The sequence below is a fragment of the Anarrhichthys ocellatus genome, unplaced genomic scaffold (genome assembly GCF_004355925.1).
Source record: "Anarrhichthys ocellatus isolate YVR2014 unplaced genomic scaffold, GSC_Weel_1.0 scaffold39, whole genome shotgun sequence".
Taxonomy (NCBI): domain Eukaryota; kingdom Metazoa; phylum Chordata; class Actinopteri; order Perciformes; family Anarhichadidae; genus Anarrhichthys; species Anarrhichthys ocellatus.
This window is the reverse complement of record NW_022280069.1, coordinates 3,990,128-4,007,312: the sequence shown is the minus strand read 5'-3', so window position 1 is coordinate 4,007,312 and position 17,185 is coordinate 3,990,128. Positions and strand designations below refer to the sequence as shown.

Genomic DNA, 17,185 nt, shown 5'->3' with positions numbered 1-17,185 from the left:
ACACACACACACACACACACACACACACACACACACACACACTTAAGTGCTTCTAAGCATACAGGGACATTGCAGTGTGCATGTACAGTACATGCAGGGTGACAGCACACAAACCCTAAAAACACATGAGTGTGTGTGTGTGTGTGTGTGTGTGTGTGTGCGTGCGTGACTAAATCCACGCTTCATAATTTATACTCAAAAGCATTTGCTCGGAGAGGCAGAGCGGCGAACGGGCACATTTTGTGACCGTGTCGGTCCGTCCGTCCTCCACCGGCAATGTTACATTATCTTCCTCCGGGAATTAAGAAGAAATGTGATTTGTTGCGTACCTTCTCTATTAAATAATTATTAGTATTTTTCTTTTAAATATTTATTCAATTTATATCATATTGTCTTTTTTTTTCCTTTTTCTCTTGAGTTTCTTACAACTACTGTTTGTCCTGATACAATAGTAAATGTTTTATATTGTAAATTAATTAAAAATAAGCACTGTTGCATCATGTGCTTCAATAATTATCATATAATTCATCCATACCGCCACATTATTGGCGGTTCTACTCTGAATTCCTCTGAAAGTCTTGGTGTTTCTGTGACTTGTGAGCAGTCGAGGCCTTTGGATGAACATATTCCCTCGTCTTCATCAAAAAGATTCATGAAAAAAAGAAAACTCGCTACGAAATAAACATGCTGAGAAAATGTTGACAACTAATTCATTCGGATACATTTCTTCCTCAGCCACTCTTTTTCAATGCAACAATAGTCCAACGCTCCTGTTTGAATCCGTTTAATAGAAACCTCAGTGGGAAGCTGAGCCTTTAAACGAGGTGAAGGGATATATTTGTGAGACGTTTTTAAAGATTTACATCATCAGTAGGAAACAATGGGTCAAGTAGTGCGGGACGGACCAATGTACGACTGTTTCTCTGTTTGTATAAGAGTTCTTAACGTTTAGAGTAGCACCATCCTCATCCTTCAAATAGAGTCTTGAGGTAGTTGAACATTTCCTGTTTGCAGGATTTCCTTCTTTATTTCCGAGCTGAATATTTCACATTTTAGTGACTTAACAGATTTGTTAAGTCTAACTATTTGCAGGGTAGTACAGCAATTTTTTTTCGAGGAATTTTTCCAGCCTTTATGATCACAAAATGCCGCCGCAAATGAAAAACGGGTCAGGATTAACGGAAGACGGTCGGCGCCGACACCGTCTGAAACAACGAGGCGTGAGCTGCAGCTGGCAGAGGGGACAGCTGAGGACAAACGCTGGGGAAAGATGCTGAATGCCTCCTGGACTACAGAGGGGAGGTGGGAGGAGGGGGGCAGCATTCAAGCCCTGGTATAGGAGGGAAGCTCCATGTAGGACGAACACACACACACACACACACACACACACACACACACACACACACACACACACACACACACACACACACACACACACACACACACACACGACCGAGAGGCTAACCAGGACTGAATATTGTATGAGGCGTTCTCATGAGCTGCTGCAGAGCGTGCTAACAGAGAGAGAGAGGTGCGCACACACACACACACACACACACACACACACACACACACACACACACACACACTCATAAAGAAAGAGAAAGAAAAAGAGACAAGAGTGACACACTTGAAAACACAAACACATGTACGCACACAAACAGGGCCAGTGGAGCTTGAGCTGATGTGGCCCGGAGCAGTCCAACGCCCCGTCACGGCCCGCCCGCACACGTGCACGCGCACACACACACACACACACACACACACACTTAACAGCCATCTGCAGATGGAGATACAGCCTACAGAAAGGGCTTTACTGCTGACACTCTGAGACAGACAGACAGAGGGTGAGAGAAGAAGGGAGGAAATGGCCGTGACCGAGTGAATCGGGAGATTAGGAGGGAGGAAAGGGAGGAAGTAAGGGTGAAAGGAAGAGCGGAAGTGACAGTGGGGGGAGGGGGGACATGGCACCATACTCTGCTTCCTGTCTTACCTTCTACCCACTCAAATCCAAAAACTGCTTCACCAACACTTCTACTCAAAGATTTCAGCCCTATGAAACAAGCGTGTACTCTAATATTGCTATATAACTTTTACTTCCATAAAAACTAGTCCTGGGACTAAAATGTACAGGAACTTCTCTGTTCTTCTCAGACTTCATCCACTATACACCTTAAGGCCCGTTTTTCGACCAGACAGTCCTCGGAACGAGGAACTAAAAGTCCATTAGGCGAGTTAGTTCTGGAGACCATTGCTTTATGTGTGAGTGAAAGCTGAATGTTTGAGCCATGATAGACACAAAGTACAGTAATCGGTCACAATAGTCCCTGGGTCGTTGCAAAGTACCACCCCAAGAGAACGGGCACTAGTTTTGGAGGGCAGGAACTAAATCTAGACCCTGATTTCTCTGGTTGAAGTGTATGCAGAAGGAAAGGTTCTGTTCTCAACAGTGCGTTGAGTTGTTCACGCTTTATGTCTCGATAAATATGGTAATATTTCTTTAAAAAACAAGGCTCCTCATTTCCTAAAGAGCTTCCTGGTAAAGCTGCAGGTAAATTATTGGGATTATTAGCTGTTTAGCTATCGATTGATTTAAATGTTTGTGGATGATTTCAGACAGCTTGAAAAAGCACGATGCCTTGAAGCAGCAGTGAGAGGTCGGAGGAGGCTCTCAGGGGTTTATGAGATGAATCAAAAGATCTCTGAAGCCTCGGGGCTTCTTCCAACAACACGTTAGATAAAACTGCCCGAAAATAAAAAAATAAAAAATCAGGCTGCTCTCATCCAGCATTCATAGCACAGGTACGGAAAAATAAGTATTCCATACAGTAACCAGGAAATGGATGAGGAAGTATAAAGACCAGAAAAGCACACACAGAGTGGGCGGGATCTCTCAGCCGGAGACCGCTGTTCATTCCACGTATGAAACAAAAAGTCGATGTTTTTGTCAGGTAACTTTCGTAATTAGTTACGGCTCCGTAGTTATTTTAACCCAAACAACGACCTTTTCTTAAACCTCATTAAGTAAGTTTTGTTGCCTAAACCTAACTAAAAACATTTTGTTGCCTAAACCTAACTAAAAACATTTTGTTACCTAAACCTAACTAAAACATTTTGTTACCTAAACCTAACTAAAAACATTTTGTTACCTAAACCTAACTAAAAACATTTTGTTGCCTAAACCTAACTAAAAACATTTTGTTGCCTAACTAAATATTTTTGTGACTTAAACCTAAGTAATTGTGTGACCTAACCTAACTGAGTTTCCTGTGAAGCCATAAGTTTATTTTGAAAAGACTATAAACGCACAAAAAAAACTTTTCATAAAATATATGAACCGTTGTGCGAGGATACGACTAAGCGCACCACTCATGGGACACATGAAGGTATCACTTTGTTCATAAAGGCTGTAAATCAAAAATGTGATTATTACCCAACATCACTAAATGCAATGTGATCCTGTCTACAGATGTGGAAATATTTACATTTCAAAATAATGTGGCCAATTAGACAATATTATTTAATCTGGAATTCCCGGGTAATTCCTAAATATATCTTTATTAATATTTGATTTGCTTAAATCTATTCACAAGCTGCCCATCTGACTTTAGAGACAGGTTTTCTGCTGTGCTGCGTGTTTTTTTGTTTTGTTGGAATATGACTTTAACCTGAGCTCTCCACATGACAATAAATCCGCGGTAGTGACTTGATGTTGACGGTGTTTGTAGTTTGACCGATCGTGAACCTCCTGCAGCGATTATGCAGGAACAACAAGTGAGAAAAAACAAACATAAAGCGGAGCGAGATCCAGGTTTAAGTCGACGCTCCACTCTGAGGCCCGAGTGCCGCGCTGCAGTGTGCACGGCTCGCTGGATCCTGCCTCACCATCTCGTGTTCAATTCATGAGAGGGCCATTATGGAAGAAAAGGGTCAGCAAGGCATGTAGATGTGCTGCGTGTTCGAGCTCCAGCAAAGATCTTTCCCCACAGGGAGGAGAGACGTTAGGAAAACCAGTGTACTCCGATTACAGAGACGAAACTAAATGACCTCATCGCTGACCTCTCTTCTACTCGATATGCAAATAAAGAAATAATTTTTCAGCTGCTCTCCTTCTATCTGGTGGCCATTTTGTGCCGAGGTGGTTTCCAATTGGTCCCTCATTTCTGTTGTTGTTGTTATTTTGGTTTCTGGAGAGGCCTCTGGGTAACAACGGGGCCGATGCCAGAGGGGTAAAGGGGGGGGGGGGTAAGAGGGAGACCCAGCTGTCCCTACCTCTGCCCTCCCTGCAAGCTAGCAGGCAGTAAGCCAGAGTGCAGCCATGAACAACACGGGGATGGGCTGGACTCTACAGCACCAGACCGGACCGGACTACATTTGCATTTTCTTCCCGTTGAATAGCTCCAAAAGTTTGGATTAAACACTTATTTGCTTCCTTGCCGAGGGTTAGATGAAAATATTGACATGTCAGTCTGTTAAATATGGAGCTACAGCTTAGCTTAGCATAAATCCTGGATCAGAGCTCCGTCCAAACCTCTGTTCTGAACAAACGAAGCAGATTAAGAGCTCATGTGGATTTTTATTTCTTACCTCTAGCTAGGCATTTTCAATCTTAATGCTAAGCTAACCACCTCCTCACATTTAAAGAGACAGGCATGAGAGTGGCATTGGATCTTCACATCTCACTCCCACCAAGATAGTAAATAAGCATATTTGCCCAAAATGTCAAACTATTCCTTGAAGGAATGATGTGTGGGGGCCATTCTTAATTGTTCTTGTTAATCAGTGTCACATATCAACATTAAGGGTGACTTTAAGTTGAATTATGACACCACGTCAGAATTTCAAATATGTAATCTTATTCTTCTATAAAGGCAACGTGCATGGCAACATTTCTTTTAAACATTTTTCTCCCGTAATCAGGACAGCATATGAAAACATCCACATCTGGGTTGAAATCATTAACAACCTTCGATCAATCTTGTTCATTGGCAACAAACTTTAAAACTCTGCGAAGAAGGCAACACGTACTAGCCAATCACAGACAGAGTAGGGCGGGGCTTCGCTGTATGTGGGTGGGGGGAAATCAATCACACTACCATCAATAACAAACAGCAAAGAGAGGGCACTCCAACATTCCCCAAAAACTCTCTTGCACACTTATTGCTAGTGTGCCATTGGTTAAGCTACAGCATGCCAATGGAGGCACATCACTGAAGATGCCTACCGCTGCTTTCAGGTCCCTTGTTGTAACTATGGTGTCTTTTTGCAGCAGGAAACACGACAACTTCTGGGCATAAAATTCAGGAGGAAATCAGTTTCAACAGATGATTTTTGGTAAAAACTGGACCACAGACACGATGCAACAGCTCACAGTCAGACTGGACTGCAAAGAACGGGACTAAATGGACTAAAACTAGATTAACTTTAGTTCAGATCTTAAGGATTAACTTAAACTATAAACTTGTTTTAATACCAAGAGACGCACCAACAAAGACCATCAACTAAGAATACAGCAAACTGATTGTCCAACTTTCACACGGAAAAAAACCACACAATCTATCAATGAAAATGCTTCAGAAGTATTGATTCCAGCAGTAACAGGGGGTCAGTGAAGTGGACCTCGCTAATCAAACCCCTCCCACGCTTTACCTCGATGATGTCAGCGTTGGTCCGGCTCTCGTGCGGCTCGTTGTACTCGGTGTACTTGAGCAGGACCTTGTCCATATCGGTGCTGGCGTACTGGAACAGCTTGTTGGAGTGGTTGAAGATGATGAGGGCGATCTCGCAGTCGCACAGGACGCTCAGCTCGTACGCCTTCTTCATCAGGCCGAACTTCCGCTTGGTGAACGTCACCTGGTGGAGAAGATGCCGGTAGATGTTTTATTATTGAATCAGCTAGTCAATGATGCAAAACACTGCAAAGAAATCTCATTTGAAATCCACATTTTATCCCCGAAACAAGAGAAAATGTCATTTTCTAGTGCAGACTTTTGCTTTATCCTGTCAGGTTTCACAATACTGACTCTCATAACAAGAGAACCTGAACTGGAGACGAGAGGAATTACTTCACCCTTCTGACACGTTTGTTTCCTCAAATTTAAGAAAACTTTATCTTGAAGCCGCCCTTTGCTAAAGATATTTGATGCTGTGGGCCAAGAGACTCGCATGCAAAGGACTGCACATATTTATGTAAAAGCTTTTCATTAACAAATGGAAATACAGACTGAGAAGCATCTTTCTAAACCTGAACCACATAAGCTCACTTCCTAAACCGCACATAAACCCTTCACACAGACACGCCCGGCTCGCTCACGTGTGTCGTCTGTGACACAACTTCCTGCTGCTGTTGTTAAACGACCACAATACCATAAAACAGTCATGATACATAACTGAGACTTTGATTAAAGCGTCTCAGAGCACATCAAGCCCGATCGTCTTTGGTCTGTATGTGTTCACATACGTACAGACAACATGTGTTTTTTCACTTTAACAATAGAAAATAACTCAAGAGAGAAGTAGAGTCATTTTCTCATAGACTTCTATACAACCAGAAGAGTCACCCCCTGGTGGACACTAGAGAGAATGCAGCTTTAACACGAAGCATCGGCTTCCTGGGACGGACAACCCAAAAACATAATCCATCTGGTCTCTAGCCACTGATATCAGCAACAGCGAGGCATGAAAATCTACATAGCAGCCTCTAGATCTGACTTTATCTAACTTTAAAACCAAAGAGTAAAAATAACTTCCTGAAGTCTTGTCGTCAAACTCAGTAACTCTCAATCTCAATGTCAAAAAGAGAGGAAGCGAAAAAAGCACATTTCCCTAAATGTTGATCTGCTTTGTATTTTTTTTGCATTTCAACACCTTAAATCTGTGTAATAGTGATGCATTCAGGCTGATGGGTGCAGTACGACACAATACACAGGATTGATTGTAAGAAACTACTTTGTGCTTTAGGAAACAGGCTTCTAGACACAGCGTATGAACATGCTCTCTTTCAAGCGACGTCTGTATTTTGCACACACACACACACACACACACACACACACACACACACACACACACACATTCCCGTCACACTCATTCTCCTCGTCGTTTTCACACTCTGTTATGCTCTTTTCCATGCTCTCTATGTCACACACTCTCTCCCGCTCTCTCTTCCACACTCTCCATCTGTCACACGTTATTTCTCTTTTTCCACACACACACACACACACACACACACACACACACACACACACACACACACACACACACACACACACGAAGCCCCCTCAGTTGTGAACAAGCAGAACAGAACTGGGAGTGCTGTTGAAGCACCGGGTCCCTTGTTGTCTCCCGGCTTGGCTTTCGGAGGCGCTTCCCTGCTGCAACCAACTGGTATTTACAATCCGGGGAGATTTGGCTTTGGTTTGGATTAAAACACACAGGACTGCACAAACACCACGACACACACAGAGAGACGCAGAGATTAAGAAACTTGAGAGTGGGAGAGAGCTTCAGGTAGCGATGCGAGATCTGGTGTTTGATATGGCGTGGAGAGAAAAAGTGCAAATAAAGAGTGTGTGAACAGACAGGATGCTGGAATCATCTGAAGGTGTTAAAAAGGTTCCGAGCATGCTGCTCTTTAGGCCACGCCCACGAGTGACATCAGACTAGTTTTACATCAGACGTAATGTTGAGACAACTCAGAACTCAAAATGAAATAGAACAAGTACAATGAAGCCCTGCTCAAATATGAAGTTTTACTTGTAGACATCCACCCCGACTTCCATTGAAGTGCATTTTGTAAATTAAAGTTACTGTGAGGAACTTTTACCTGGTCCTGAACCAGTCTCAGTGTAGTCCTGATCCTCTATGAACCAGTCTCAGTGTAGTCCTGATCCTCTATCAGACCTCCATCAGGAAAGAGACCATCAGAGAGAAGATGGTCTGTTTCTATAGAGTTATTCTTAACGCTCATCATCGGAGCCACCGGGTCGGATTCTGGTGAAACCAGATGAACTCATGCAGGTTCACCAGAAAGTCCTTCAGCTCAGACTCCAGCAGAGACCGGTCCACCGTGGACAGACCCAGATCCTCCAGCAGAGACCGGTCCACCGTGGACAGACCCAGATCCGGAGCTCCGGAGGGAGGAGGAGAGCTGTGTCGCCATGTTATTATGTTTCTGGTTACAGTTAACAGTCTCTGACAGTCGTCTTCTCTGCACAGACGTTTCTTGTTTAAACGTGGCAGCTGCCAAACATTGAACATTGATTTCTCACGGTCAGCCATTGAATTTGTTGACGTTTTGTCATCGATCACCTGCAACGCTCGGAGTAAAATTCCAACCTCTGACTCGTCTGGAACGCTGCACTGAAACGCCTGTGGTGACATCACTGATTAGGGGGCGGGACCTGTAGCGCAGCATTCTTGCAAGTTTCCACTAAAGCGTGTTAGAGCAACGAGCAAACTGCAGATTTACCCTAAAAGTGAAAGTTGGGTCTTTAAGAAATGTTCTATTTATGGTAACAATACAGAGCAGTAATAATACTGTTTGCATTGATATTAGAAAGGCTGACTGTAGAGCTGCTCACTCTGAACTGAATGAGGAGATAAGAAGGAGACATGGAGGATGAGAGGAAGCAGACCTTCCATATCTCTCCATCGCTCGCATCTCTTGCTCCTGTTTTTTTACCTTGTCGCCTCTCTCTCTCTCTCTCTCTCTCTCTCTCTCTCTCTCTCTCTCTCTCAAATTATATCGGGGTCGTTTCCATGGGCAACCGACTCCCCTCCTGCCTCCCCTTTCCCACCTCATCACACACTGCTGCCTCCACCTCCCTTCCTCCCCATCTTTATCTCTCTGCCTATCTACATATCTCCCCCTCCCCTCTTCCTCCACCTCTCTCTCTCTCTCTCTCTCACACACACACACACACACACACACACACACACACACACACACAGAACGAGCAGATAAATGATGTGGCGATGTTGGAAAAGGAGGAAATTACGGCTGTGCAGGATGACGACAGAGCGGTCGGTGATGAAGAGACGAGTCGCCGCAAACAACAACAACTGCTCTCCTGACAAATTATAAGGTCACCCCCCCCAGCGCCGAAAACACACACAAACTCCCTCTTCTCCTCCTCCTCCTCTCAGAGAAAGTGGGCAGCGGGGTGGCGACTTTTAGGTCTCGGTTTCGATCCCCCACGTCTGCCACAGAGGATAAACAAGCTGGAGGTAATTGACATTAAGGACAGAAATTGCCAGGTAACCAATGGCAACTGTAGAAAAAGACGTCCTCAGTGAGGAGAGAAAGGAATAGAGGGGGGGCGAGTGTGTGTGTGTGTGTGTGTGTGTGTGTGTCTTGGCGAGGTCGTGGTGGAGCGGCAGATGGATGAGGAAACCACCACTGACAACCGCAACCTCCTCACACTGTTTCCTGTAGCTCAAAGCTCGCTGCTCACTCGCTCGCTCACACGGTTCAAACACGACGGCGGTCTTCATCACGCAGACTTTCAGTGCCCGGATCAGTTAGGACTCGTCATCGTGGGTGAAAACCTTTCAACTTGATAAACGGACTCTGGTTCACCTTTTGAAAAGGCTGCCTGACATTCGGGCCTTGTTTGTCTGTGTAACGTGACAGTTAAATATCATGCGAGGAGCCATGCGGGGGAGTGAACTCCCATTTGTACTTCTTCTTTTGATGCTTTCCTCAACACTGAGAGGCGTCTCAGAGACGACGTCATGTGACTGAGTCTAAAGCAACTCTCCAGGATGAATCATCATTGCGAAGAAATAATACAAATAATATAAAAACTAAAGTATTCCAGAAACATCCAATCACTGAACTCGTTAAATGTTAAATTTCCCCGACTGGCCTCCGTCAGCCCAGCCAGCAGTGATCAGCGATATATTCCTGCAGGAGTAAAGTGTGTGCAAACAAATCACCTCGAGATGTTTGCTCAACAATAAGCTGTACAGACACTACAAGACGTAACGAGCACAGCTGAACACACAGCTCTGGCTCTGGTTCTCAAATAAGACTCATAAAACGACGTCGCTTTTCAGCACCAATCAATCGGACAGCAACCACAGAAGAAGGCAGCGGTGGAGCTTCGTCCACGGTGACGACACCGGGCGCCTCTCTGGAAGAAGTTCAAAGATTTTCAACTACAAGCCACGAAAAAAGGTCGGAGCTCTCTGAAAAAACAAGCGATGTTGGGTGCAGCGCTTGTTCTCTGAACGACGTCTCCAAAAACGTAATTCTCGAAGAGGCAGACAATTAAAATTAGCACCAAAAAAAAATGGCCGCTGATATATTGGTCCTATCGCCCAACCCCTTGTGGAACACTGATGAGACAATCTGCAGCTGGAATGAATTCACGATCAGATTCTGGGTCTATTTCAGGTGAATTCAGAAACAATAGTTGAAGGTTCAAATCCTGATTTTCCCTTCTGAGGGACTTAACATCAGTGACACTGGTGGCTGCAACATGAACGTATTCAAAAATTATTTTTACAGAGCTCTGCACCGCTACGTTTCTCAAGATAAGAACACGGGAATGTTCTGGATTATTCAACGATATTGTAGGTTTATGATATGACCATCAGTGATAATTATGAAGTCATGGTTTTTTCATTCGTTGGTCTGGATGGCTCTAAATACTACACTACCCATGAGCCTCAGCTAAACAAATTAAGTTCTTATAGTTGAGCCCAATTCTCTGCATTTTGTTGCTGAAATGATGAAGAATCTGAAAGTGAACGGAGTCAAAAGAATAACCAGGTTTAACGGCAGGTCGACGTCAGCGTTGTTTCGTACTGAAATGCATCCTGGGAATCAGAGTTGTCTTCTCTCTTTACGTTTCTATGTCCTCATTCTTTCACCTTGGACTTTTTATGACACAGTTGCTCATCTTCGGTTCGATAATTCAAGCAGGAGAGCCTCATGCTCATCCACGCCTGTCCAACTGTCAGCCGACATCGTCTGCAGAAAACGAGCTGAACTTTTAGTGCTGACGCCAGAAAAACTCCATGCGATGTACTTTTGGACTGTGCACAGCTTTCACTCGACACTAAAAAGAAACCCTGTGACTGAATATACAACCCTTTCTCTGTTATCTCAACGTGACAAACACAACCCCAAAAATTAAGAAATCCTCCATATCAATCCAAACATTCTCCGTCCTGTTCTCCGTTCTTCCTCGTGTCCCTTTGTCCCCAGAAATGTGGCGTTGGAGATGCTGTCGTGTTTCCAGCCGGGGCCCACACTCTGAACGCTGTTGATTTTGTGGAGCTTATGGCAGCATCTCTGAATCAACACGTAGGAGGGTGACGGGCTGCATGTACTCCAAAACAAAAATATAATATAAATATATTTATGTGTGTATTCCTCTTTCATTAGCTGAAGCCAGCGTGTAGAGAGCATTTCATCTCTTCACTGGCTTAATGCCGTGTTCCACTTCAAACAAAGCGCCCTCGTTCTGAGCGTCGCTGATAAAAGAATCACATCTCTGGTGTAAATTGCTCTGGAAGAAAGTCTCCCGACAAGCAGGGAACCAAATGTGAAACGCTGCTTGTGGGCCTCGTGGTGTCATCACCCCGATCGGCTTCTTAGAGACACTGGGCTGTTCGGTAATGACAACACAGTGTGAGTGAGTCACCTTATTGACAAACTGACTCCACATCTGATTCAAAAGGCCGGATCCATTCACCGAAACCTGCCCGACCAGAAACACTCGCAACCCCCCTCATCCTCATCCTCCCCCCCCCCCCCCCATCCCCCTCCTCATCCTCATCCCCCCCCCCCTCCTCATCCTCATCCTCCTCCTCATCCTCCTCCTCCTCCTCATCCTCCTCCTCCTCATCCTCCTCCTCCTCATCCTCATCCTCATCCTCATCCTTTATGTCCAATTGTGTGCTTGATGAATAACAAACCGTCATCCTCCTCTGACAGCCCTGCGGGCTCCGCTTGCTCTCCTTTATGGAAACGCAACCTGTGAAGATTGATGAGGAGAAAAGTGAGGATGATTTTCCAGAAGCCCACGGCCAGCTCTCTCTCTCCGGTCTCATTCAGACAGACACCCTGTTTCTCTGCCTCTCTCCCTTCTTGTTTGTTTCCTGTCCCTCTGCTTTTGAAGATGGGCACGTCAAGTCCATTACTCAATCTGCTCAATGGAGCGAAGCCCATTTACCAGTTGACTCATTTCAGATGGATCATTTACCCTTTCATCCTCTCTGATAACGCCACTGATGTAACCGGAGGGACCGGGGCTGTTTTTAGGGGGGGGGGGGGATATTGTACTTCCTTGCTCTTTTTCACTGTAGGGAGGAAGAGGAGGGGGAGGGTCTGAAAAACCCCACGATCGCTTAGCAAAGTCATACGAGCCTCATAACACACGATGCCATCATGTTGTTGTGTCGTGGCACTGCTACATGGGACATGTGGGAACAGAGAGGATCCCTGTGGGAGTTTGTTATCGCTCCAGTTTGGAAACGATGCTTTCTTGGATCTGATGGAGATGCATTGTGGGATATTTACTTATACAACGGACGGTGTCATGATGAAACCTGTAGTTTAAGTAAGAAAGTGACTGAATGTGCTGCGGCTGGTATCAAAAGTTGTGTTAAAGGGATAGTTTGGATAGTTAGCTCTTCAAAGCTCTTCAAAGCTACAAGGCTCCATTGATTCACTCGTTTTGCGGTAGACCAGCTGCTCCCATGTTCTACGAGGTAACATCACTGTTTCTGTGAATGGAGTCTGTGTAGAGAGCATAGATAACAGCCTCGGTTCCTCGCCATGAAGGTCTGTCTGACAGCAACGTAAAGAGGTGAACATATTCTAAAAATAGCGTTCACTCAAACCAATATTAATCATCTGAGGTGTCTGAAATACGTCCACAGCAGTGCATTGATTTGTCTGTTTCTCTTCTGTAGTAAAACAACCTCACACCCTTCAAACTATCTGAACTCTCCCTTTAATGGGTTCCTCGGCTGTAATTTGTCCCCCGTCTCCGTGTTGTTGGTGCTCTAATCAGGTTGCCAATCACTGATGCGGCTCAAATCAGGAAGTTATTATACATTCAGACATCGCCGGCTCATGTAATTGCTGCTAACCTGTCTGTTGCGCTCGTCAGTGATCCTCTGGATCTGAATCTTTTTCCTCCCCATGTTTCCGGTGTGGCGGCGGGAGGGGCAAGGGGGAGTGGCAAGGTCAGAGGTCACGGATGGCTCGTCGCTGTGCTTCTTTCCTCCTGAGAAACGTGTCGTCTCTTTCAGTTGTCGTCCTCTCCGTGCACGCAGGGAGGCTGATCACGCCAGAGATGAACACCGAAAAGAAAAATTAAAAAAGAAAAGAAACAGGGAGGAGGAGGAGGAGAGGAAGAAGTGTCGGTGTGCGGGGCGCACTCTTCAGATCATGGTCCTGTTTCCGGTGGGCAGGTCATCCACACTCAGCTCAGGCCCTCCCCTTCACCTCAATGGGCAGCTCCTGCAAAAAACAACAACACAGAGGCCTTCATTAGACTAAGGGTGGAGAGAGAGAGAAAAGGGGGAGAGCAGCTTGGTTTGTATACCGTGACCCACTTTAGCTACTACAAACACTGGATTTCTGACCCCTCGTAAGCAACGAGAGAATAAATGATGCAGCAATGCATCGGAGGCAACATCAAATCGGAAGCACATTGGGGGGGAGAGGTAAGGAGGGGGGGTTGTAGTGCTTCACGTAGAGCAGGAGGCCCTCGGGGGCCCGCGAGGAGGGAGGCTGTGCTGTGTCAGCTTCATTAGAGGCATCACCGCCACATCACTGATCTGCTGGTCGCCCACGGCACCCGGCTGGGGCAGCCGGGTGCCGAGCTGACACGCCGAATCCAACCAATCAGAGAGGAGAGGAGCCCCGAGTCTAAGGGTCCACACAGCTTTCACTTCTCCATGAAACGACCATCCTGACCTCGTGCTCAGTCCCGCCCACAGGAAGCAGGTTGTTCTTTTAACGTCAGCGTGGCGGATGGAAGTTATTCTACATTCAAACACACAAAACATCGATTTCTTATGATGACTTTCAGATTCCCGAGAGTCTGGAATTAGTACTTAGATTACTGACTCCGTGAAGCAGGTGTGAGTGGGCACATTCCCACCGATGACTCTGCATTTAACGACAATCTGGTTTTTGGTGTCGAGTAACAGCGCTATGCCTTATTACCTAAACGTAACTCTGACCTAATTCCACGCCACACAGAGAGAGATGGAGAGTGTAAAAAGGCGTGTCGAATTCAGCCGTGCGTCTAACTAACCGTGAAATGAGCGTGCTCCGAGATACGCCACAATGCCCGATCAGAAACACAGGATGGGTACGTTTTAAATTTAAAAAAGGAGGGGGGGGGGCAAAGCAGAGAGGAAAAAAAAGCCCAGAGTGTTTCTGCAAACTTATGAATGAATGAGAAGGCGGAAGCGGCCCGGGGAATGGCAACAGAGGAGAGGACCGTTTTAGGCCTCCTTCTTACTATTTGCGGTTCAGCTTTTAAAAATAGCTCACCACACACACACACACACACACACACACACACACACACACACACACACGACAGTGGCGGTGTTACAGAGCTGAAGCATCTGGCGGGGCGTGAGGACAGACACCAGCTCTCAGGCATTGTTTACATTCCCTCTACCTGGGAGAGCGGCAGCAGAAGAAGAAGAAGAAGAAGAAGAAGAAGAAGAAGCAAAAGAAGAAGAAGAAGAAGAAGAACGCCCTCCAGTCACATCCATTGTTACGGAACAAAAGAACGTGAAATCGTCTGTCATGAGGCTGACATTCCTTTTGTGCCGCTGTGGGCTCCGCACGCTCGTTTAGAGTGGATGCAATTGGCTTTGCTTTGGCGGCGAGTTGCTTATGAATTATGCACCGATGGAAGAGAGTGGAAGAAAACCATCTACAGCGAGCTGCAGGAACTGAGTGTACAAACCATCGGCAACATCTCTCTAATATCTGGCTCCAGCGCCCTTCAGCACAATCAGGGTTTGACTCCTCTGCTCTTCTTCATCTCCTCCCTTTCAACCGGCACAGACTCAATAACAGGATTCTGTGTGGATCACCTCGTTAGTGTGCGTCTTGAAAGGACTAGGCGTTCCCCGGTATGTTGTACAGTGGCTCTCGTCATTGGGCTTTCACCGCGCGCAGAGTAAAGAGGTGTTGGCTGCATCAATTAGCCCAACAATAAAGAGGTGTGTGGGACTCGCTTCGGTTGCGGTGAAGTTCAAAAGGCGAGCGAGCGCGATGAGGGAGTTGTCTTCAGGCTGTGGGCTGATCACACATGCTTTATCTGCCCCCGGGGTTGGTAAAGTCTCGACCTTTTCTCTCTTTTTTGCCCTTCCCATGTCTGATGTCAGGCTGAATCTCTGCTCTCTCGCGGGGCAGCAGAGGCCTGGAGTGTGTCTGCCACCTCGCTGAGCAGAGGCAGAGAGGCTCTGGACAATGAAAAGATTCAACGCTGATAATTAGGGAATCTGCAGCGCACCCAGATCAGAACCCTGGGGAACGCCTGGAAACGTTAAGGCGGAACCAGCGACGAGCTCTTACATTTCACAGCAGTCGGGACTCGAGGAACACGGACATGAAAGCAAACACTGGAGAGAAAGGAACTCAGGAAGCTTCTGAGGAAAGTGTTCCAGCACAGCTGGCTACATCCACGATTCTACCGTCTGCCGGCACAGATGCTGGAATCTCACAGCACCCCAGACTTGATAAAGTCTGATCGTCCCTGTGGATCATCTGGGCAACTCGTTCTTGATAAAGCTCTGTGAAGCTTCTCCTGGTCTAAAGAGAGATGTTTTCATGCACATCTGGATCGAGATTGTAAAAAGAAACCTGAAAACTTCAGCTCACTTTTAGAGTATCAGTTCAGGATCATCTCTGCAGAGACCCATCTCTATTGAGTTGCCCCTTTAAGGCCTTTACACACATTGTGCAATTAGTTTGCATAATCAATATATTTCTTGTTAACTGAGTGCTTTCACAAAGAACAGAAAACAAGTGTTTCAAACGTACACTAGAGTGTACAGGATCCTGCTAGTTGGTCCATCTCTTCAAAACCTTTATTGAAAAAGTGTTGCAACTGTTGCGAAAACAAATTGCTGCCGGTATGAATAGTTTTAATGGGAGATATTGGCATTTTCATGAAGTTAATTTGTGTGTAAAGGCCTTTAGAAACAATGTGAAGTGTTATACCGACCAAAACCAGCACTACCAGCTCAGAAAGATAAATACAAATTAGCAATAAATCATTGAGATGGAAGAGTGCTGCAAAAAGATATTTATGGCACATGTTGTTTAGAAGGATACTAACCGTATTAGTCAAAGAGATAACAGCAGCAAATCTGCAGAAACAGAATGTGGGCAGCACAATAAATGCTCTTAAGTGAGCTTTAGAAACAGACTGAAACAGAAACAGAAACTGTTGCTGCACAAACGTGTCCATTGAGCTTTGGAGAGGGCACATCAGGGCAGGCCTGCATCAAAGATCCGTCCACAAAAGAAGAGTTACAACACGTTGCAATCGCTTCATTATCCCAGACATCTGTTGCTACGGCAGTTAAAAAATTCAAAGCTTCAACCTTCTACTCCGATACGACGGGGGCGGAAAAGCCACAAGCTGCGGGGGGGTGGCAACGTCACGGTTCTCGACATGTATTCATGAAGAGGAAGTTGACACAGGGAGCTGGAAGCTTCCCAGCACAGCCTCGGCCGTCTACGGGTGGAGAATCAGAAGGCTTCCCTCGGGGCGATCAGGGGGTTAAGTGACTCGCTAAAGGGCACGTCAGCGGTCGAGGGTTGTGAACCGGTGACCTTCCTCCTGACAGCCTGCCTCGGTCCTCCAGGCCGATACCGGCCTCCATACATCGCCACCTATGTTCCTGCCACGGGCCGGCTGTGTCAGAGGGCTGCAGGACCGAGTCATGGGCAGGAACAACGTGATGTAACCGGGTGACGTGTGGCTGAGTGCGACTGATACAGTACAATATGTGGGTCACATGGAGGCAACAATTAGAGCAGAACTAAATCTGAAATAAACCGGAATCAAAACAATGTATTTACGAGGTTTATGTCTTTATCTGCTGTTGTTGTTGGTCTCTAAGGGTTGTACGTTACACTGTGGCTCTTCAGACAAAATCCAGACGATTCCTTTCCCACAACCCCCCCCCC

The 17,185-nt window shown here is 45.9% G+C and overlaps 1 protein-coding gene across 5 annotated transcripts in view; it reads right to left on the bottom strand.

Moving 5' to 3' along the window:
• mef2d (myocyte enhancer factor 2d) overlaps nucleotides 1–17,185 on the bottom strand; it is an 83,833-nt gene that overhangs the window by 58,942 nt on the left and 7,706 nt on the right. For all 5 annotated transcript variants that reach the window (XM_031867549.1, XM_031867554.1, XM_031867552.1 and 2 more), the window contains exons 2-3: nucleotides 13,105–13,477; nucleotides 5,650–5,853 (exon numbers count right to left, since the gene is read on the bottom strand). In XM_031867549.1, the coding sequence (XP_031723409.1) occupies nucleotides 5,650–5,853; nucleotides 13,105–13,158 (258 nt within the window). In that variant the 5' untranslated portion in view covers nucleotides 13,159–13,477. The remainder of the gene's footprint in view (nucleotides 1–5,649; nucleotides 5,854–13,104; nucleotides 13,478–17,185) is intronic.